Genomic DNA, 22,067 nt, shown 5'->3' on the forward strand with positions numbered 1-22,067 from the left:
AAGCACTTCATTCCTCTGAACTGGCACGGTTGCGTACTACAATAGACGCCTTCCCACCACGTCCGATAGCCGACTTCCTATTATCTGTCTTCATCAAGCATGCAACAGACACTTTCTTTTACTTCGATCAAGATCAGGTATTGAATGAGATTGACCAGTTCTACAAAGATCCCAGTTCACCCCTGAGGTCTGATATAAGCTTTGTCTGCCTCGCAATGGCAGCATTCGCCCTAGGGAGTCAGTGGGCACCCCTCGAGAGACCACATGGATCGGCCATCAGCCTCCATCGTGATAATGATGATTTGGGTCGAGTCTTCTATAACCATGGAAAGTCTCTCATTCCCGACATCATTGACAGGCCATGTCTCCGATCTATCCAAGCACCCTTTTTGCTGGGTGTGTATCTAATGCCAGCTAGTGCGATTGGATCATCATACGTCTATATGGGGCTGGCACTGCGCAAAGCGCTAGCATTTGATCTTCATATTGACCAGGACGATCAAGTGATCAATGACCGGGAGAGAGAGGTCCGACGTCGGTTGTGGTGGTCAATATATTCTCTTGAAAGGTTGGAAAAAATGTCGCTACTGAGCTAGATTGAACGGCTAACCAATAATAGATGCACCACTGTCAAGCTCAACAGGCCTCGTTCTGTCGGTATCGACGTAATTAGAGTACCTTATCCGTCCCCTTTACCAGCACTAGATCGTCTACAGAAATATGACAATGTTCAATTTCAAATGGCGTACACCCGTTTGATCAGAATACTGGATCAGATCGCCGAGCCTGGGTATGTGACATTGTTTCAAGTGATAGTACATCTACTAACACCGGTTTCAAGAGGGTCATTAAATGAAACAACAGAGCAGTCACGCGCTGAAAGTTGGGAATCTGATCTTAGGCAGTGGAAGAAATCACTACCACCAGATTTCAAGATTGATACCATGCACCCGAAAGACTCCAGATACCGCACAATATTTCACCTATATCTCAACTATTACTATGCATGGATCACAATCGGTAAAGTAGCACTTGTGACCGTCGCCCGAACAAGCCCTCGCAGTCATTTACAGCCATGGTCAAAGCCGTCTGAAGCAAGTGACCTCATTGTGAGGCAATCCCGATCCTGCGCAAAGGCAGCCAGAAAACTTCTCCTGTTATTCGAAAATCTCACGAGCACCGGCAATATCACTCGTTTCTCATTCACGGACTTTCAAGGATGCAGCATCGCAACCATTGTGACACTGGTGGCTGGGATCATGGAACGTGACTCGGGGTATGAAGCCCGGGTTACATTTGGTCTTGATTGTCTCCGCAAGATGGCCACTGGGAATATCACAGCTAAAATGGGAGTGAAATTTGTCGAGGCCGTGCAGTCTATAACGAACGAGGCTGCGGCCAAAATCCACCGAGCATCATCTATTCATACAGAAAGCACAGAGGATGCTCAGAGCTCAGCTTCTGCATCTGAGTACCATCAATGGGCGGCATGGCACGCTGAGATGGAACCTTCTCAGACAGAAGAACAAGGCGTTATTCCCTACAGAGGCATCGAGGTAGAACCCAATGTGCCTTACTCAAACACACCTCTGTTGCAGTTAGGGCAGTCAAATGTCCCGAATACCTCTGGTTGGAAGACTCCAAATGACCAAAATTTTTCAGAAACTTCGCTCCTCCCTCAAGACCTCGCACATGGATCAACGATGGCGTGGGGAATACAGTCCACAGATGATGATCACTTGTCGGCTCTGCAAAATGATGACCCAGCATTCCTCATGGGTCTGACTGGGTTTGATCTTTTGGATTTCTCTGGCTTGACATGACCTATTAATGTATCTATACGAAGCACATTCGTCTGTTATAGATTAAAAGAACTGTTTCATTCAAATGGCCATTTCAAAATCAGAATGCATGTGTCATAATACCAAAGTACCAGCACCAACAACATCCAAAACAATCTAGGCCATAAGTCCTTTCACAACCCTCCTGTGGCTTTGTCCTCGCAAGCCTGGCCACCGCAAATCAAAAGTGCTACGGCTCTCGGGAATTCAATCGTGGGCAGGGTCAACGTCATTTCCAAACCAACCTTAGGCGGACCTATCCGAATACGAATTGCCCGGCTGGATCTACGTGGGTACGCCAACCGTCCCTCCCTTGCAGGCACTCATGGCCAATCCCTATCCTGGTCCTCCTACTCTTCACGAGCCCGCATCCGCCGTTGAGGAACTAGATGACATGGAGCCTGTCCTTACTTGTTCCGACCTTTGCGCCCAGCTGTCTAAAGCTGCTTCCACGGAGGGCAATACCGTCGATATCACAACTGATTCTTTCTTGACCACCAACCACCCGCTGTGGGCCCTGGATACCTCTTCCATTCCACTTGTATATTAAAGCACAGCCCGACGCACTCAAAAATGGGCAAAAAAGAGGTGAAAAAAGGGCTAAAGTAGGGCGAAAACAATGTACGAAACAGCATACTAGCTTCGAGGCTTTTGTGTAGAGACTGTCCAATACTTCTTCAGTGGCACTGTATATGCGTTATGGCCCTCGTGGTAATTTACCAACGATAAAATCATTGAACTCGAACAGGAATCTGACCATTCTCAAGCAGCGCATTCCATCTGCTCTTGTAGACACGACCATCCTTCATAACCCCAAGAACATGTTCATCAGGTCTATCAAAAACAGTAACATCCTCCAGCGGATTCTTATTCAGAACCACAATATCAGCATAGAAGCCCTCCTTAATCTGACCAATAGCATCCTCCCAGCCCATCATTTTCGCTGGGTTGATAGTGGCACTGCGCAGAACCTCAATAGGCGTTAGAACCTGGGATCGCAAAGCGAATTCATGTGTCTGCGCTGATCCCAATGGTCCTAGCAAATCAGACCCATAACACATAGTAACACCAGCCTCCGAAGCAACTCGTAAAGCGTCAAGCCCAGATTTCAGCACAATCTGATTCTTCGTTTGGGATTCAATAGGCAGATAGTGCTTCCATTTCTCCGATGCCATTTGGGCATACGCGATAAGTGTAGGCGTCAGATAGATACCCTTCTCAGCCATGATCTTCGCGGTAGGCGGGTCAACGAAGTTTCCATGCTCAATGCCGCGAACACCATTATCGATACAGTGCCGAATAGCCTTGACGGTGTACGCATGAGCCGTGACGAAAGTCCCAGCATTATCGGCACATTCCACCATAGCCTGGATCTCCGCAGCGGTAAATTGAAGATGTTCCAGCTTATCCGTGGGAGAAGCCACACCGCCAGAACCCATGATCTTGATAAAATCAGCACCACAACGAATCTCTTCACGAACGGCAGACATGCATTCCGGTACGCCGTTGCACATCCGACCGAGATGGTTGTTGCTATGGGTACCACCACAGCAGCCGGTAGCTTCATGGGATCCGCGCAGATCACCATGTCCTCCAAATTGGGACAGGGCATGGCCAGAAAGGAAAAGTCGGGGTCCGGGGAAGACGCCGTCCTCGATGGCTTCTTTCAGGGCAAGTTGCGCACCGCCACAGTCGCGGATGCTGGTGAAACCGCGGTGTAGCATCTGCGATGCCGTGTATGGCTGTCGCAGGAGATGAACATCATTCGGGTTACCGAAGGCTTTGGATAAATCTGTGAAGCCAGGGACTGCGCATAGATGGACGTGCGCGTCGAAGAGACCTGGGCAGAGGTATTTGCCTTGGCAGTCCACTGTTTCGAAGTCGACTGCTAGTACGGACTCGGGTGGATTTGAGCCAACGTAGGCTATTTTACCCTCGATTGTTACTAGCGTTGAGTTCTCTTTGATTGTGGCGGATTCAATATCCACGATGTTGGCGTTGGTGAACTTGTATCCCTTTGGGGCGGGGCGGGTCCATGGCTTGATATCGGACCCAGGGAGGTTGGTTTGTGACATAATAATTATGTGAAAGATTGAAAGACAGATGTTTAAGTGAATGAGTAAATAACAAGACAAGTTATTGGTGTTTAAGTAGACATAAAGTGATGAGGGTGTATCGCGGCAAAGTGTCCAGGGCAGATACCCGACACCAGCGGCCCGACGACATCGCTTTATCAACTCCGCATGGCTAAATGGCTGATCTTCCTTCATTTGGAGATAAGGCGGTAATGCATAAATATGAGGAGTCCGGGGTCAATTGCCATATGTTACACACGTCTTCTCTGTGTACACTCAAAGTTGAATTGTTTGTTACGAGTCATCCCTAGCTTCTCCCCCTCGACTGGATTTAGCACTGTCTACAAGTGACTCACATCCAAGACCACCACCCTATCTCGATGGACATTTTAAAAGAGAGCCCAGAGTGCAGCGACAATGCTGATCGTACAGATGGCGAGATGCTCGAGTTGAGCGGTGGTTACACCGTGGAGGAAGAAAGGGCGGTTCTTCGGAAAATTGACATGGTCATCCTTCCATTTGTAAGCGATATATGTCGTTGCTCAAATATGAACCTAAGTTGGCTAACCCTGTGCGCTCTCAGATGTGTTTCGTCTTTTTCCTGCAATATCTCGACAAGCAGAGCCTCAGCTATGCTGGTGTATTCGGTCTCATCGAAGATCTCAATATGACGAGCTCACAGTACTCGTGGTCTAGCTCGATCTTCTACGTTGGCCAACTTGTTTCCGAGTACCCCTTCATCTACTTGATGAGTCGACTTCCATTGACCAAGTTTGTCGGTGCTACCGTGTATGTCTCACACGAAAGGGATTCGTCTTTCTTTTATCGCCTGTTTTGTTCTTGCCTTCCATATCCTAACTCCCCGTATACAGAATTGTCTGGGGCATCATATGTATGTGCCTCGCTGCTCCAACCAATTTCGCGGGGTTCGCCGCTGTACGATTCCTCCTCGGCTTCAGTGAAGGCGCCGTCTCACCCGCCTTTGTTACAATCACAAGTATCTGGTACCGGAAGAAAGAGCACAACATCCGCACAGCATTATGGATTACCATGAATGGTCTAGCCCAAGTAATTGGCTGCTTCCTAATGTACGGTATCGGTAAGAATACCTCACTTTCTATCGCGCCCTGGCGTGTTTTATTTATCATCTGTGGTGCCATAACCGTCCTTGCAGGCGTGGGTTTCTTTATACTCATGCCCAACGGACCTAAGGACGCGTGGTTTCTCAACGCTCGTGAGAGAGAGGTTCTCTCGCTGCGCATGGCAGAAGATCGGGAGGGTGGTGACAAGACGTCCTTCTCTATGGTGCAGCTCAAAGAGACACTCATAGACCCAAAAGCATGGGTTGTCTTTTGGTTTGGCGTTTTGGTTTGTATGCAATCGCCTGTATTGACCTTCGCGTCCCTTGTGATCAAGTCTATAGGCTATAGCAAGCTTGAGACTATGCTCTACACAGCTCCGTCGGGAGCTGTGCAGATTGTTCTGTTGTGGATCGGTGCAGGTCTGGTGTATATTTTCCCGCATCAACGATCACTGGTTGTCCTCGCTTTGATTATTCCACCTCTTATTGGCACTGTTTTCTTGATGAAGTTGGATGTTGCTGCCCAATGGGGCCTTATTGTTGCTTCATGGCTGGTATGATATTTCCTCATATAATTGTCTTGATCGGAGCTGTCACTAATTTCTACAGGCTTCTTGCATTACGGCATCGATGACAATTCTTCTTTCATTAGCGGCCTCCAATTTCAAAGGCAACACAAAACGCGCCATCGTGAACGGCATGTTCTTCATTGGTTATTGCGCGGGTTGTATTGCTTCGCCTCAGCTGTGGACACACCGCCCTCGCTATACCTCCGGTGTGATCACGTCAATTGTGACGTGGTGTTTACTTTTCTGCGTGGTTATTCTTTTCCGCTTCCTATGTGTGTGGGATAATAAGGAACGCGATAAGCAGGCAGCGAACTCGGATCCTATGAGTGTAGAACAACATGTTGCGCTGGATGAGAACGGTCTTCCTCAGACAGATCTTACGGACAAACAGGATCGGGAGTTCCGTTATGTATGGTAATTAAGTGGAGGTGATGATTTTGGAATGTGATATTAGCAAGTGTGTTCTAAAAACTATTGGTACATCAATATTTTTCAACGGTTACAGCAACGTGAAGATTCGGTGTGGGCGTGATACATTTCACAAAAACTTCCTTCTCACGAGTAATACGGCTTCAATCGCGTGTCTTGGTTCAGGCTGCGCAGTTGCAAAACCCACAGTATTATCGGCGACATTGTGATCTATATAGTTCCAAATGACACGTTTGCTATCATTGTCATCTTGAAAGGTGTTTGAATAAATTACTAACGCTGGCCAACTACCCACAGTCCAGGATAAGTGATCTCGCTTGTTCCGGATATAAAGGCTGCGCATTTGTTGTTCCCATTGTCTTCCGCAATCCATTGGTCCCGTGCGATATTGAAAACGGAACTCAGGATTCCTCCAAGTACCGTTCCGATTGAGTGCATGAAACAGCTCTGAACGCCGGCCAGACTCTTGGACTACAGCCACGAACTAGTTGATTGTCTCATTGCCTTCTGCCGCTCGCCCGATATCGTATATAGCTCGATTGATGAGGACTTGATGGAAGTAGAACCGCTCCACATCCTTAGAGAATGTAGTCCACTTGGGTAGAGGCCCTTTGTGGAGAAGATCATGGATAGCGCTTAATGTTATATGGAGTGGGCCAGTGATGAGTTTTGCAAGGGGTCCTTCAAGGAATCCGCGCATCCGAACTTGCCTTCCAGACCGTTGTCCTTTCTTTCCACGCTGTCTCCTGGCTATTTTCAATAATGTTTACGATACGATTTGGAACATATGACAAGCAGTCCAATCGGGTAGAATACAGACTTACGTCTGTTAAGCACATTTTGTTCCATTGTCAGTGGTCGACCGCTCGAATCTTCAGTGCATTTAATTGCATATAGTTTTGTAACGTGAGGCCAAACATCTGTATTTGGCAGAATGTCAATTCCTTAATTCTTATCAATACTGGTCCACCTTGCCCTCAAACTATGAGCTGCCGCCTTTGGCTTTCGGTCACGGGTGAAAACACCCTTCTTGTTACCGTCTACTCGGATGATACCCAAGTTGGTCTGGAAATCGGCGAAGTTCCAAACATGCTCGCCTGCCATCGACTCAATGCTATCAAACACTCGATGGTACATGTCTAGCATTTGTACTTGGAACTCTTCGCTCCAAGGCAGTCCGAGGATAGAGTGAAGGCCTGCAAGAGTATCTGCACCATATTCGGTCATGACGATCGGCCTGTGGAATTTCTCTTGCCATCCACGCAGCTCCTTTTCAAGAGCTGCCTCTGCTTCCTCAAGGTCTCCTGTTTGAGAATACCATCCGAAATACCGATTTATGCAACTGACATCAAACAGATCAGAGATCCGATCCAGCTGATATGTCGCCGTGCCGACGTTAGCAAATGTAATAGGGCGAGTTGGATCAAGTTGACGAGTCAAATTGGTCAGTGGCTCGAAGTATTCGCGAGCTCCATCTTCATGAGATGCGGGCTCGTTGGCAATAGACCACATGACAACACTGGCATGGTTTTTGTCTCGGGCAATGAGCTCACGAATCGCCTGCTTGTGGGCCTCTTGGGTTTTATCGTTAATCGCATCTGGCGTAAATGTTTGTGGGGCACCACTCTCAGATACGCCCATCAAGGCAATGTTCAGACCAACGGCAGGTGTTTCATCGATCACGACAATTCCATTTCGATCTGCGAAATCCATGACCTCTTCCGCATAAGGATAGTGTGAAGTCCGAAAAGAATTTGCTCCAATCCATTTCATGAGTTGGAAATCGTGAACCATGTATGCTGGGTCATGTCCTTTGCCACGTACTGCTGTGTCTTCATGTTTGCCAAAACCGGTAAAGTAGAAAGGCTTTCCATTTATTAAGAATTGTGACCCGGCAACCTTGACAGTACGCACGCCCGTAGCCAAATTGTAGGTGTCGACTACATCGCCGCTAGAACCCACGATGTTGACCTGGAGTTGGTAGAGATATGCGGCGCCAGGTTGCCATAGCTTGACTGAGGGAATTGTGACAGTACCCTGAGCTCCCGAGGCCTTTGCAACAATAGCTCCATCCTCGTCGATCACTGAGATCTGGATCTGCCCCGTCGTCTGGTTCGCCACTTCGACCTCGTAGTTAATCAGACCATTGTCACCATCAACATCTGTAACCACAGTAATATCCTGGATATGTTGCTTGGGTACAGAATAAAGCCAGATAGATCGGGCGAGACCAGCATAGTTGTAAAAGTCATGTTGATAGGTCTGGATTCTCTTGCCAGTCGCGTTCCCTGTGGTGATTTTTCCAGGTGGGATAGTCTCATGGGTAAGCTCGTTGTTGACACCAATCGTCAAGCGAAATTTCTCTCCGGGGGCGACTAATTGAGTGACGTCCGCTTCAAAAGGTGTATAGCCGCCCACATGCTCGGCAACAAGCCGGTTGTTGACATAGATGCGACCATGGTGCGTAGCGGATTCGGCTCGCACGAGATATCGCTCCTGAGACCAGCCTTTGGGGACAATGACCTCACGCTGATAGTAAACCCATCCCACATGGTCGTGGATCTCCCGGCTGATGAAAATGTCGTTGTAAGAGGCCGGGACTGGACATTCAAGACCTTTGGGCAATGGCGCTGTCCACGGCTGGGCCGTGTCATTGGGGCCAGATGCGAGGGCGAATTTCCATAGACCATCAAGGCTCACAAGCTCTCGAGACGAAGTTCGTTGGGGCCGGACTTTGATCAAGGGCTGTTCATGTTGGGTCATTTCATTGCGTTGAAAGTGCAGAGCTGCAGGTGTGCCCAACGATGGAGCAGCAAGAGATAGCAGCGACAATCCCGTAAAAAACTTCATTGCCGCTTTTATCAAAGGGTAATTAACACAGCCACTATTTATTTAATGAATTAGTATGAGTTGATGAGGGTATTTTATCTGGCTGCAGTTAGGCATTTATATAGTTTCCCAGACGATGCATCGGCAATTGAGTAGTTTTTCACCGGTGACTGATGAGCTTGGCATACTATCAGAACGGTCACACACGTGGTAGTATAGGGGGTAAGATGAGGGGGTGAACATGGGGTACATCAGTTGTCAGTTTAGATCGATGGCCATTGCGATATGCCAAGATGCCAAGACCGGGGTAAGTAGAATTCCTCTCGGCATCTACGCTTCCAGTCAACTCCTTCGGCAATTAACTTGCTTTCCCCGCCACGGCTATTGACTGCCTTGGCAATTCTAGGGCGACGGGGATGTGGGGGTGGTGGCTTCGGCTCATGTTGATCAAGTAATCAAGTATATCCAGCATACAGCTCGAAGTATTAGTTCCGTGAGCTAATCGACTGATGGTATATTCTATAGTTCTTAGCCTCGGAACAAAATAAAAAAATCCTAGAGAATGCCACGGTTGGAGAATGCAAAGAGTTTCTCGAAGGTGTGATTCCAAGACCAGGAAAGATAGCCTTGAAATTTATCCGATGAAGCCTATGGAGTTTTGAGTCTGGGGGATTTTTGCCGCTATTAGAAAGCCGTTCATGTATCTAGCCAGGCGAGTTTACCGCATTCAATAGAAACATGTAGACAGTGGAAGTCCTCGGCACCGGGTACACTTGGGCGATCCCAGGTGAGCGAACCGTGCGGGTCATGAGGGGACCAGAACTCAAGTGCCGCTCCGCCAAAGTGACCCTAAAACCACAGGGGTAGTCACAAAATAAATAGAGAATATATCTACATGTTGGGAGATATCTCTACCAAATAGCCAATTGCTATTGCCTTCGGGCTCGAATTACTTTCTAAGTATTACTGTACATAATTCTATAGCTTGGCACGCGCATCCTATACTCTTTAAGGGAGGTCGTATATGGGCACAGACTCTGGCGTAGGCTGCATTCCTTTGGACGTTAAAAAATATAAGAACATAACAACGATAACAGTACAAATGCATTGAGTGCTATGGCTTTGCTTGACACACTAGGCCTTTCCCATGATACCTAATATGTAGGGAATCGAGTACCGAACCAATAAGCTAACTCTTTATAGTGGCTGTAGTATTGCGCCAACCGCTTAGTCCAACAACAGACATTAGGGCTTTAGTAATGGTAACAGGTTATCTGGAACGGCGCTGTCAGATTGCAGTTAGTTGCCCCAAATCGCAACTAGAGAAAGAGGAGGGGCAAGAAGAAGCTTACGTCCAATACACCAAGGTTCATCGAACTGGTCGTACTCCCCCGAGTTCGTTGACTTGCAGCATCCGCGGTATTTCCCGTGTTGCGGTAAGCGCTTCGCGGAGCCACAATCGTATTGAACAATATATTCGGCCTTGCCATCACCAGTGAGATTTGTGAACAGGATCTTGCTGCCCGTCTCACCAACCCAAGAGAACTATTGCCATCGAGGTCGACGAAGTAGAGACTCGAGCCTTTAGTTCCAATAATTCCCCGGTTCTTCCACATACGGATACTCCCATCTTCAGCGATAACCATGAAATCAGCATTGCCATCTCCGTCCATGTCGGCGAACCGAATCATTTCACCTGTCATGCCCTAACTCCGGGCGATGCTGCCAAGATCATCCCAGTTGCGGCCCCATTGTTGAGGCTCCCAGTTGATTCGCCAGACTTTGAGGAAACAGCCCTGGTAAATAACAAGATATTCTGAAGACACATTAATCGAGTGGCGCAAATACTGGAAAGTGATGGGCCGTCTCTCTATTATATGCTGAATCATTTCGAGCTTTATGAGAGGGAGACTTGGTGCATTGTTGCGAAGAGAAGTCTGGACACTGATAGAGGAGAGCTTTGGCAGGGGCGGTGGGATAGGGAGTGACCCTTTGCTCACCCTTGCTCGTCCCTCTGCTCAATGGCTTTGGGCGAAAAGTCTGGAAGATGCTAATACACGTGATCCGGTGGTCTCACTGTTCCTGGGAGCTTAGGGGCCAAACTCAGCCGTCTTGTTCTGCAATGGAGAATTGACAGGTTTGGGAAATGCTGGGCTAAGCCACGGTCTAAAAATAAACCATGTGGTGACAAGTAATAACGTTATACAAGCACGCAAACTGATTTTTGGATCCTGCTGATAAATTATCGTTTTTTTCTTCATGCTTTATATTGCACTATCTATGACAGCTACACTTACATCCTCAAATGCAGTCCTCGACAGCTCTGTAGCGAAGCAATGCTGAAACGGCGCACAGGCCCATAGCCATATCTTAGCGCTGGGGGCCAAAAGGACGGTGGAGCGATTGCCACAACAACACACTCAATGAGGCTAATAACTTCGCTTAATAAGGGATGTGCAGGGTTAGGGGCTGCATGTATTTAACAATGAGGGCCAGTCCAATAATTCGCCTGTTCCTGGGCAGGTGCTTTTTCCCCTTTGAGACCTGACTGGTTCCGCGACAAACAGGAGCCTACAGAGATGGTGAGAGATTCGGTGCGCAAGGCTTGGATTTGGCTCCAACCTATGTTCTCGTTTCAGCGCTATAGCAGTGTCCACTATGGCAAACAACAAGACACCGAATTAACCGAAATGGGTGGAGACAAAGCATCTCTGCCGTTCTCATACTCATTGATTGCTGGGAGGAAGGAGAAACCCCTTACAAATGAAGATGTCAATCTGCTTGAAGAGCGGACGTCCAACGACCACATTATATCAGAAAATGGTACCTCGTCTGAACCAGGGAAGCGTCGCTGGATCGAAGGTGTCTACCTATGCGCTAAAGCATCCACCGTGGTCCTTCTTCTACATCTGGTCTTTGTCGCTGTTGCCGTTGGTCTATCCAGCAGGTATCCCGGCAAGCACAGCTTTGCTAACGGCTCGGTCATTTATGACGGCAGTTGCATTTTAACCAAGCGATGGTCCATTGCACTCCATTTGATAATCAACATACTGAGCACCTGCATTCTTGGTGCAAGTAATTACTGCATGCAGACGCTTGTCGCGCCCACCAGGGAAAGCATCGACCAGGCCCACGCGCAACGACGGTGGCTCGATATAGGGTGTGCCAGTCTGCGGAATTTGTTTGCGATTGACCGCGCTCGTCTGGCACTGTGGGTTGTTCTCATGATTACAGCAACCCCATTCCATTTACTGTGAGATTTCTCGAGCATGTACTTTGACTGGAACTAACATGAGGTTGAAAGGTACAACTCTGTGATCTTCGAATCTATAAACACGAATGAGTTTGGCTACATAGTTGCTCCCCACGATATCAGCCCTGCCAACGTTTGGAATTTGACTACACCTGAGTTGAACCAATGCTTCGTGTATCCGAATTACAGAATATGGGGTGAGATGAAGTGGCCCGACTTTGCCTCTATCATTGCTCAAGAGAAGTATGATCATATCACCACAGAGGAGTGCATGTCATACTTCAACCAGATCAACCAACGGGGTATCAAGGCACTCATCGCGCTGACGCCAGACTTATCTGTTCACGACGGTGGCAATGAAGTTATCCGCTCAGTGCAAACTCTCCAGGGTATGCCAAGCTCGATGTCGACAGGCGGAAGTGATGCGGTAGACTATGGCCCAAATGGTGACGCAGCCCACGGTAACGTAATCCAAGGCAACAGCTATTCAACAGACTACATGACCCTTCACCTCGATGATGGACTGTTTTATTACCCATACAATATGTCGTCTGTAGAGGACTGCATAGATGAAGGTGGTAAACGTGCCGCGTGTGAGCATGCTAGCGAAGTGATGGACTGGGTGAATGGCGCCCCTGCCAAAACGATTGAAGATGTCCGCAGCTACATCGATGCCCATGACATACAGGACGTCAAGGCTGAAAGCGCAACCGTATGTGGCGAAAGCAATGATTGGGGAACATACACTGTCGATGGATGTATGGCGGTGCGAGCTGAGCAACATTGCAGGCTGCTATACAGTCCCCCAATCTGCATCGTGATTGCATTAACGACAATGGTGAAAGTGATTGCCATGTTCCTCGCTAGTCGAATCGCACGTCTTCAATCAGCCCCACTGCTCACAGTGGGCGATACCGTAGCATCTTTCATTGCGAACCCTGATCGTTCGACAGCTGGAATGTGCTGGCTCTCTAGCGCCGATGTCCACAAAGGTAAATGGAAGAAGCTTAGCCCACCACATCCGATAAGTGCAGAAGGAGACCTGGACGATAGCTGCGAGGCTGTTATCATAACCCATAAACCCCTGCCGCGCCGGAAGCGTTGGATCCAAGCACCAAGTATCAGCAGAATCTCAGTAACCATTATTCTGTGAGTTTTCCTTCGGTTAATGCAACATAATTTATCTTTCCGACCTAAAATCTAACAAGTCTCTTTCAGATGTCTGGCACTTATTGCTGCAGGAGCGTCCCTCTTTCAGCGGGCCATCACCAGCGACTGGCAGGCTTATACTTCAAACTCATTTCTCAACATTGCGCTCCTCCGAGAATGGTGGGCAGAAATGGACGCCAACACTTATAATTTTGTCCACAGCTCAGGCCTTCAGCTACCCATCCTAAGCTCGGTGGTGATAGCCAATATCCCGCAATTAGCCCTCACCATCTGCTATTACTGGTACAACAGCGTTCTGACAGGCATGGTGGCTGCAGCAGAATACAGCACTTACGGAGCATCAAGACAACCACTGCGCGTTACATGGCCAGTCAAAGGCAGCAAGCAACGCTCCACATATTGGCTCAGTATACCTTACCAGTACGCCATCCCGATTCTAATGATGTATACGATTCTGCACTGGTTAATTTCACAGAGCATCTTTTACGTCACGCTGGTTCCCTACCGGCCAGGGGGTCAAGTCGACTGGGGCTCGTCCCGTCTCGAGAGCCCAAATGCTCAGCCGTCTGGATATGTAACCGCAAATCCGAATTCTGCATATGGAGGTTCGGGAGGACAAACAGTCAACTCACTTGCATATGCTCCATTGCCACTCTTTGTGGCTCTGATGGTTGGGGCTCTTATGGTTTTAATCTTGGTTGGCTTGTCGTTCCGAAAGTTCAAGTCCGATATGCCTTTGGCGGCAACTTGTAGTGCTGCTCTTAGTGCTGCCTGTCACTTGCCTGAGGATGACGATTTAGATAATGCGGCCTTGGGTGGGCTGATGTGGGGTGAAACTGCTGGATCGCCGGCTTGGAAAAAGGATCGCGAAATTGACGATGAGAAGGGACATTGTTGTTTCACTTCATTGGAAGTTGATAAGCCTTCGGCGACGAAGTTGTATGCTTGATAACCTACGCGAAGTTAAACAGTTCCATTTTCACCAAACACTAAAAGCCTCAATCAACCCGAATTTACTATCCAAGTAGAGCTTCCCGCGACCCCAATTAGTTATTATTTGTAACATGCCTTCTGTCACAAATCCTTTCCAATGATCAGTTATTAGATCAAATACTTATCTGTGGAGATTCGTCATCTACACTTAACCTCTTCACACCACTTACTGTCTTCGTCTGTCGAAGTTCTGATATTGACCTCTTTCCATATTTGGATCTTTATCGATATAGATAAAGTGGTTTTCGAGCGTTAGAATAGCTCATTGTTTTCATATACTATAGCCACAGTGGGACACAGTGAAAAGGGAACCTTACTGTGGAATTGCTACCTCAGGATCGGGTGTATAAGCCACACGCCGGTAAGTTAGTAATTAGGTAAGTTACCATGAGCAAATCCTTACTATTGCATGTTTTTGTTGGGCTCTTTGCTGCTTTTGTTTGCTGTCTCAATATCTTGCCCGTTTTTGTTACTCTTCCTAGACCGTACTGGCTTGAGCCTTGTTGGGGAGGTGAGAGGAGGTTTCGCAAAATAAGTGGTTTTATAACAATAAACCCTTCGTAACAAAATTTAGTGGTGATATAACGATATTTATATGTACATGAGAGAGGAGCTGTTGCTCTGTCGAATAAAACATACACACACTATTGCATGCCTACTCTCGACATGGCAGTAGTTTAGATCTTTCCCTTAATGATATCGGCGGCACGCTCAGCAACGGCATACACCGTGCTCTGCAAGTGACCACAAACCTGGAAGGGTATAATAGAGGCATCAACAACCCGAAGGTTGGAGGTTCCGTAGACCTTGAGCGAAGTGTCAACAACACCACCGACTTCCTTCGGCATCATAGCAGCAGTGCTGATGGGGTGGAAGTTCGATCGATCTAATAAAAAGTTAGCAATAGCCCTCTTAGCAATGGAAATAACTGAATGAAACATACAGTTCTGCTTGATGAAGTTAGACCATCCCTGGTCATCAGCACCAGCAGCAACAACAGAGAGACCGGGACTAGTCTCATTGCCGGCCATGTCAGCGAACGGCTCGGTCTTGAAGAGCTCGCGAATGAAACGGGCCGCCTGGATTTGAGCATGGAGATCGAAATCCAACATGAAGTACTTCGGGTCAATAGTAGCTGCGACGGTGGGGTCGGCAGAGGACAGGTGAACGTTTCCACGAGAGAAAGGAACAGAGCCCCAGTATTCGGTGTCGTATGTGTTTCCAAAGGGCTCGAGCAGGATCTCCGCGACAGGAATTCCAGCCTTGAAAATCAGATCCCATTGGATCTTGAAGAAGCGCTGGATATCACTGGCCTTGGTGATGTTACCGTTGGCGGAGGCAACCTTGGCTGCGTAGGCTGGAAGCTTGCGAAGGAGCTTGGCGCCGACGGCGGTGGAGTTGGGGAATAGCTGAGAGGCTGATGGGTAGGCGACGTAGTCGGCGCTCTTGCTGTAGCTTGCCTTTGAGTCGTACTGAAGTCCGTTGTTCATCTGGTCTTGGAGGTTCTCGCCAACGGTCGGCAGGTTGATCTTGGTGTCGATGCCGTACTTAGCAAGGATGCTATTGTAAATCTATATGTTAGCTCCTGAGGGATATAGATTAGAATTTGAGATCCTTACTCAGGGTTGCCAACTCCAGAGAGCTCAAGCAGAACAGGAGACTTCAATGCACCAGCAGCAAGGATGACCTCGCGAGTGGCCTTCACCACGGCCATGGTACCGTTGGAGAGAGTGACCTCGACGCCATCTGCAGTAGCATCTTCGCCATCCTTCCAGGTAATCTTGTTGGCATGGGTTCTCAGCCAAACATGGAGGTTGGTTCTGTTTTGGTAAGGGTAATAGTAGGCGCGAGCGGCATCCTCACGGATGTTCAGCTCAGAGTCCACAGTCTTGGGAAACAGGCTGTATCCAACCATATCTCCACCATTGGGGTCCTTGTTGTAAGAAACGGGCACATCGAAGTTCTGGTAGGTAGTGTTCACCTCCTGGGCGAGACCATCGTTCAACTGAGTTGAAGACCAGCCGACCTTTAAAGGGCCAGTGAAGCCATGGTAGGCCGGGTCATAGGTAACTCCAGATCCATTCAAGAACGAATACTTCTCAGGAGTTTGGAACTGCTCTCCCTTGCGGAAGTAGGGGAACAAGTTCTTCCAGTTCCAGCCCTTGTTACCGACTGTCTCCCAAGCGTCAATTTGGGCAGTCTGTGCACGCAGATACACCATGCCGTTGATGGTGGATGTTCCTCCAAGTGCCTTTCCGGCACGCAATGTTTGGGAGATCCCGCCGCCATACTCCTGCTTTGTTGTCTCGTAGGCCCAGTCGATGTCCGTTCCGAATGCTTTGCCGTATCCGAGGGTGTCTGTTACGTTATCGTTGTTGTATACCGAGCCTCCAGCTTCGATGACGAGGACATTGATGTTCTCTTGCTCGGATAGACGGTTGGCGACAACCAGGCCACTGGTTCCACCTCCGACGACAATGTAGTCGTATTGTGTCACTGAGCTGCGAGATGCATGAGGGACTGCAGCTGCTAGAGGAAGCAGTGCGAGGCTGATGAGGTTGCGCATGGCTTATGGCACTTGCTATTGAGAGATGCAGGGTGTATTTTGAAATTTCAGGTACAAGCGGTGCTGCTACGCTGATCAATTTATACCCAGTTCTATATGTATCCTGGGCACTGAAAAACACCAGCAAAGATTTACAAGCATCGGATCCACAGCCCATCTCAGGGACCTACTGAATCAATTTTGGGACTAATCTATAACTAGAAAGTTAAATCCGTAACAAGTGAGTATGGGAATGGTAACTCAATTGGGTATATTTTGAGGGAACATCTGATCCACTTCGGCTCAAAGTATGGCTAGCGAGATGAGAAAGGTGAATATTCCGCTGCTACCGACATCGGATTGACCATACAAGAGCTGAATAGACTAAAATGAAGATCTGGCCCTTTTACGGACTCTGTGCGGTGGATCAAATCCGTCGGATTTGCACTTTAAAACCAAACCCTTAGTACAGCGCCGCATCTTGGTCATCTTTAGTCAGGGTTAGACATGCATCTTGGCAACATATAAAATGACAGTAATCCCTGCAGTAATCGGGATTATTAATGATCTCATGCCGATCTTGTTCGGGATAGGAAAGAAGCCGGGTGTGCCGAATCTTTTGACACTCGGCATGCCTGAAATATGCAGGGGTTGCCCGAGTTCGACGTTTCACCGGATTCTAGAATAGGGGCTATGTCCATATTAAACTCAGCTTTAGTAGATCAGCCCGGATTTCCGAACAAAGTATATGGACTGCACCCTGCGCCTCGGAGCGTATTGCTTTTTATGGTTATTGGTCCAGTGTTCTTTTTTTCTTTTTTTTCGTTTATGATCATTGTCCACCTATTCGCAATGCCAAAAGCAAAAGGCCTCTGAAACCTTTGGCCGTTGATATAACATATTTGTAAGCACTTAGTCCAAACACTCCGCCCCACAGCGGAACTCTTTTGACACTAGGCTGTGCAATGCCAAGAAACCGTGAAGGGGTGAATTTTCTGTTTTGTTTACATAAGGGGCAAGATGACGAAACTTTCGAAAGTTCTACCCTTTTCCATTTTGGCAAGATCTGATAAGATCCCGTGGTGTGGAGATCAGGGTTTCTTGACCTGGAAGAAGCGGATTTATGAGTCCTACTGCATTCCCGAGTGGCGTCATCTTCATGTGGGCATGGTGTCTGACCTCATCACGATGATTCCTACTCAATTGTTCCTTAGCAATCTCCATCAAAAGCTTGTTGGAAGGCCTGAACACCCTATATCGGCAACCAGCGGCTCAAGCGTAATATGTAGAAAGAAAATGTCCGGTTTATACCCGTGGTAAAATGACAGTCATTTAATTTTCATTGTTGTTGAATACATGTAAATTACTACGTTTTCGCAAAATCTCAATAGATTACATCTTTTATCTATAGAAGCTATACCTATAGTTAAACAGCAGGAAGATTCCAGAATCCGGATCTAATATAATGTCTAAGACAATCATTCGGGTTCATGCAAGAATAATTTTTGAAGGCACTCCAAGGGAGAGAGCAACTCTGAAGAAAACAACCAGCAGAGGGAAACCCTGTTCCGGAGTACAAAGGGATCAGTTCGCCTGTCTCTACAGTGCTGAAGGGAGTGATGCCGGGGTCCCACTAAGCCATAGCTTGGCATTTGCTTGGTTTTAAAGCGATTGTTGAAACTAGGAATCAAGCTGATGCTGTAAGTACAATATGTACAGAAAATATATCTCTTTTCATAAATCCTGTGACCGTCAAGCGGTTCATTGTCTGAATCTCCACTCATCTTCCATCATTCTGGTAAGTTGAAATTTGGAGATTTCTTACATGGTATACCCCGGAGAAGCTGAGCTGTGGCATTCTTAAAGAGGGGAATGTGAGAACTCTTTCACGTAATCGATTAATCCACGTGCTGCCAGGGGTTGAGTTCTCCGCTGGAAGGGATGGAGGCGAGGCAGTGTTCTTTGGGCTCTGCAGTTACTCAGTCAAAAATGAAATTTCCTTCGGTGCTGGGACTCAGCAAACCTTCTCTGCCCGGGGACGCTGTGCAATAATAAGACCAATTTTGGAATCAGACATTTTCTTCGGATGGAGTAAATTATTGAGAGATTGAAATGATTCTGGCAGCGTAGGTACGACAAGTCCACAGGCATTTTAATATACCTATCGCCCTGTATGACCACATTGCACAGGGGACTGGCAGTAAAGTCCTCTGGCCAAATGCTCAAAAACTGGACCAACTTGCCGAGAACTACATCATTGTGTGGAGAGCCTACGTTAATATTCGGCATTTGAGAGTATAATATGCGCAGATCGTAGAGGGCAGGTGAAGATCACGAAGCTTTATTCAGCGGAAGGGAGGATATGTCCTTTTCCTTGACTTGTTGCTGATTTCAAACCCCGGCAATTTTGCATCTGATAAGATGAGCGATCTAAGCTCAGCCGCTACTGAAGATCTTAATCACGGGCTGTGCTCCATCACTGCCGTTTTAGGATTGCCGACGCGTTACCTTATGCTTGACGAACCTAAGGATGTGATTGAACTAATTTCGAAATTTTTACGTTACTTGGAAAATGACAGAGGCCCACCAGGTTCAGTATATATCTCAAACAGGCTTGCAGTAATTTTGAAACGCATTGATCTTCTTGCGACAGATAATAGACCCCGCGGGCCTTTCAATTAAAAGATCATCCGATATTCGGTCGCATGATTTCAGGTTGTTGAAACAAAAGATTCTTCTGTGAAATCAAGTCCCAGGACTATCGTTCTCTTGTTCGCAAAATTGAGTCTGTTCTTTGTCCAAAATGACTATAGTTCAGTTGCCCAATGGCAATACTGGCCACAATCCCACGTCCATTACTTCAACCGATGCTCTTATCATTGGCACTGGGCCAGCAGGCGCATCTTTGGCATGCTTCCTAGCCTACTATGGTATACTCAATATGATGTCAACTGTCAATATTAAAATGAAACGCTCACACATTCGTTCATAGGCATTCGTGGAATCATGATCAGCGCATGCCCTGCGACCGCGGATACTCCACGGGCTCACATCACAAATATGGCTGCAATGGGTACGGTTTCCAAACATGGTACCAAGTTATAGCTGACGAATACTGATAAAGAGTGTCTCCGTGATATTGGCCTCGACAAGGAATGTGAACGTCTTGCGACCAACGGGATGAACATGATGCACACCCGGTGGGCATATAGCATGGCTGGAGAGGAATATGCACGCATTCATTCGTGGGGACATGATCCAAAGCGAAAGGTGGGCTCACTTTAGGTCAGAATTGGGTGATTCTTAGTCTAACCATAGTTACAGGGAGACTACGAAACCGCCAGCCCATGTGATCCTGTCGACCTCCCGCAAACCATTCTCGAACCGATCCTTGTTCGGAACGCAACGCTCAACGGTTTTAAGTGCCGCTTCGATACACAATTTGTGAGCTTCACACAAGATGAGGAGGGCGTCACATCCACACTTAAAGATGGCATTACTGGAGCTCTATACCAAGTCCGCTCCAGATACCTGTTTGGAGCAGACGGCGCTAGAAGTGAAGTTTTTCGACAAGCAGAGCTGCCTTTAGACGTGCGGCCAGATCAGGGTCTTGCATTTAATGTGCACTTGAAGGCGGATCTATCCAGCTATATGCAATACCGCACCGGAAATCTTCACTGGCTTTTGCAGCCAGACAAAGAACATCCTCTTTTTGGCTGGGCTTGTATTGCAAGAATGGTGAAGCCCTGGGATGAGTGGTTGTTCATTGTTCTGCCTGAGCGCGGAAAGGAGATGGAATGCAATCCCTCAAATGAGGAATGGGAAACCCGAATGAAGGAATTTATTGGGGACGATGCAATTTCCACTGAGATATTGGGTGTTTCAAAGTGGCGCATCAATGATGTTGTTGCGGAAAAGTTCTCTAAAGACAGAGTGTAAGGCTCGTTTCTATTATTTGCTTCGGGATAAGCTAATCATGTCACAGGTTCTGTCTAGGAGATGCAGTCCATCGACACCCACCTTCAAATGGACTGGGCTCTAATACATGCATTCAAGATGCTTATAATTTGGCATGGAAAGTTGCACATGTTCTCAAAGGTTAGTGAAACTAAATCTGACACAAGTCTCACCTAAACCAAACAGCATCTAATTTACCTATCCAGGCCATGCATCACCTTCTCTACTTGAAACGTACTCAGTCGAGCGCCAGCCAGTTGGCCGCGGTGTCGTCACCCGTGCAAACCAGTCATTCCGTCACCATGGCCCAGTATGGGAAGCACTGGGAGTGGCACTTCCAACGCCAGAGTTGCGAACAGAAGCTCTTCACGAGCTAACCCTACCAACTGAGAAGGGCCGTGCTCGTCGCAGCAGGCTCCAAGCCGCAATCGAAGAGACAGAGCACGAGTACCATGCCCTTGGTACAGAAATGGGCCAGTATTATCAAAGCACTGCAGCATACTCTACAGATGAGAAAGAGTCATTCTACAGCCCAGAAGTGATGGCCAAAGATCCAGATCTCGTTCTCACGCGAAGCACATATCCAGGATGTCGTCTCCCTCACGTCTGGCTCAATGATGCCATCCCCGTGCAGCGTATTTCGAGCATTGATCTGGCCGGGCATGGTTACTTCACCATTCTAACGGGTATTGGAGGTGAGGCTTGGAAGATTGCAGCTTTGCAGGTCGGGGCTGGCTTTGGTATGAACATTAAGGCATACTCCATTGGTTTCCGTCAGGACTATGAAGATGTTTACTTTGATTGGGCGCGTGTTCGAGGTGTTGATGAGACTGGGTGTATTCTTGTCCGACCTGATCGAGTTGTGGCTTGGAGATGTCATGATGTACTCACTGACCAGGCCCAGTGTACATCCAAACTACGAGACGTCATGCTCAGTATTCTAGGTCGGCAATCATAGATTTGGGTCTCGGGTTCGGTAGCGAATTTTTATTTGAAGAAAATTTCGTAAATTTGAATGACAGATGCAAGTATGAGAGTTAATCGACATCGAGAGTAAATGAATGCATGGACTACATAGAAAGACTTTAGACTAGCTTGTCTTGCCTTTTCGCCATGCGCAAATATCCGATGCGGATAAACGTTCTGCAACACACCCGATATGCAACAGGGGCCGCAACAACTAGCACTTCAGCCTGTGACACTCTATTTTCACTTGAATAACTATGAACGGTAATATCACGTCAATACCTGTGACAATTTTCGGCTGATGCAGGCCATTCCGATGCCGACTCAAGAAGCCGACCCAATTATTAGTGGGTCAAACT

The 22,067-nt window shown here is 47.6% G+C and overlaps 8 protein-coding genes across 8 annotated transcripts; 4 read left to right on the top strand and 4 right to left on the bottom strand.

The window, feature by feature from the left end:
- Positions 1–215: 215 nt before the first annotated feature.
- PENARI_c009G07944 (fungal specific transcription factor domain-containing protein) lies at positions 216–2,391 on the top strand (the record flags this gene model as incomplete). Its single annotated transcript, XM_022631940.1, has 6 exons — positions 216–568; positions 620–665; positions 717–790; positions 842–1,789; positions 1,937–2,054; positions 2,092–2,391. The coding sequence occupies 6 exons, from the start codon at positions 216–218 to the stop codon at positions 2,389–2,391; spliced, it is 1,839 nt and encodes a 612-aa protein (XP_022488355.1).
- A 181-nt stretch (positions 2,392–2,572) lies between these two features.
- Positions 2,573–3,916, bottom strand: PENARI_c009G06748 (metal-dependent hydrolase family protein; the record flags this gene model as incomplete). Its single annotated transcript, XM_022631903.1, has 1 exon — positions 2,573–3,916. One exon carries the CDS (start codon positions 3,914–3,916, stop codon positions 2,573–2,575), a length of 1,344 nt encoding a protein of 447 aa, XP_022488218.1.
- Positions 3,917–4,296: 380 nt separating this feature from the next.
- On the top strand, positions 4,297–5,984 carry PENARI_c009G10742 (uncharacterized protein; the record flags this gene model as incomplete). The annotated part of the gene is made up of 4 exons (XM_022632031.1): positions 4,297–4,437; positions 4,500–4,705; positions 4,789–5,551; positions 5,607–5,984. The coding sequence occupies 4 exons, from the start codon at positions 4,297–4,299 to the stop codon at positions 5,982–5,984; spliced, it is 1,488 nt and encodes a 495-aa protein (XP_022488424.1).
- Positions 5,985–6,940: 956 nt separating this feature from the next.
- On the bottom strand, positions 6,941–8,845 carry PENARI_c009G04635 (uncharacterized protein; the record flags this gene model as incomplete). The annotated part of the gene is made up of 1 exon (XM_022631839.1): positions 6,941–8,845. One exon carries the CDS (start codon positions 8,843–8,845, stop codon positions 6,941–6,943), a length of 1,905 nt encoding a protein of 634 aa, XP_022488149.1.
- Positions 8,846–9,520: 675 nt separating this feature from the next.
- PENARI_c009G01750 (uncharacterized protein) lies at positions 9,521–10,497 on the bottom strand (the record flags this gene model as incomplete). The annotated part of the gene is made up of 2 exons (XM_022631759.1): positions 9,521–9,673; positions 10,357–10,497. The coding sequence occupies 2 exons, from the start codon at positions 10,495–10,497 to the stop codon at positions 9,521–9,523; spliced, it is 294 nt and encodes a 97-aa protein (XP_022488419.1).
- A 1,017-nt stretch (positions 10,498–11,514) lies between these two features.
- Positions 11,515–14,196, top strand: PENARI_c009G03404 (uncharacterized protein; the record flags this gene model as incomplete). The annotated part of the gene is made up of 3 exons (XM_022631809.1): positions 11,515–12,077; positions 12,129–13,226; positions 13,296–14,196. 3 exons carry the CDS (start codon positions 11,515–11,517, stop codon positions 14,194–14,196), a joined length of 2,562 nt encoding a protein of 853 aa, XP_022488229.1.
- A 721-nt stretch (positions 14,197–14,917) lies between these two features.
- On the bottom strand, positions 14,918–16,806 carry PENARI_c009G05910 (GMC family oxidoreductase; the record flags this gene model as incomplete). The annotated part of the gene is made up of 3 exons (XM_022631876.1): positions 14,918–15,126; positions 15,184–15,800; positions 15,860–16,806. The coding sequence occupies 3 exons, from the start codon at positions 16,804–16,806 to the stop codon at positions 14,918–14,920; spliced, it is 1,773 nt and encodes a 590-aa protein (XP_022488377.1).
- A 2,782-nt stretch (positions 16,807–19,588) lies between these two features.
- PENARI_c009G00484 (uncharacterized protein) lies at positions 19,589–21,700 on the top strand (the record flags this gene model as incomplete). Its single annotated transcript, XM_022631714.1, has 6 exons — positions 19,589–19,715; positions 19,778–19,858; positions 19,910–20,055; positions 20,110–20,720; positions 20,771–20,883; positions 20,949–21,700. 6 exons carry the CDS (start codon positions 19,589–19,591, stop codon positions 21,698–21,700), a joined length of 1,830 nt encoding a protein of 609 aa, XP_022488106.1.
- Positions 21,701–22,067: the final 367 nt, after the last annotated feature.

The sequence above is a fragment of the Penicillium arizonense genome, assembly GCF_001773325.1.
Source record: "Penicillium arizonense strain CBS 141311 chromosome Unknown PENARI_contig009, whole genome shotgun sequence".
NCBI classification, from domain to species: domain Eukaryota; kingdom Fungi; phylum Ascomycota; class Eurotiomycetes; order Eurotiales; family Aspergillaceae; genus Penicillium; species Penicillium arizonense.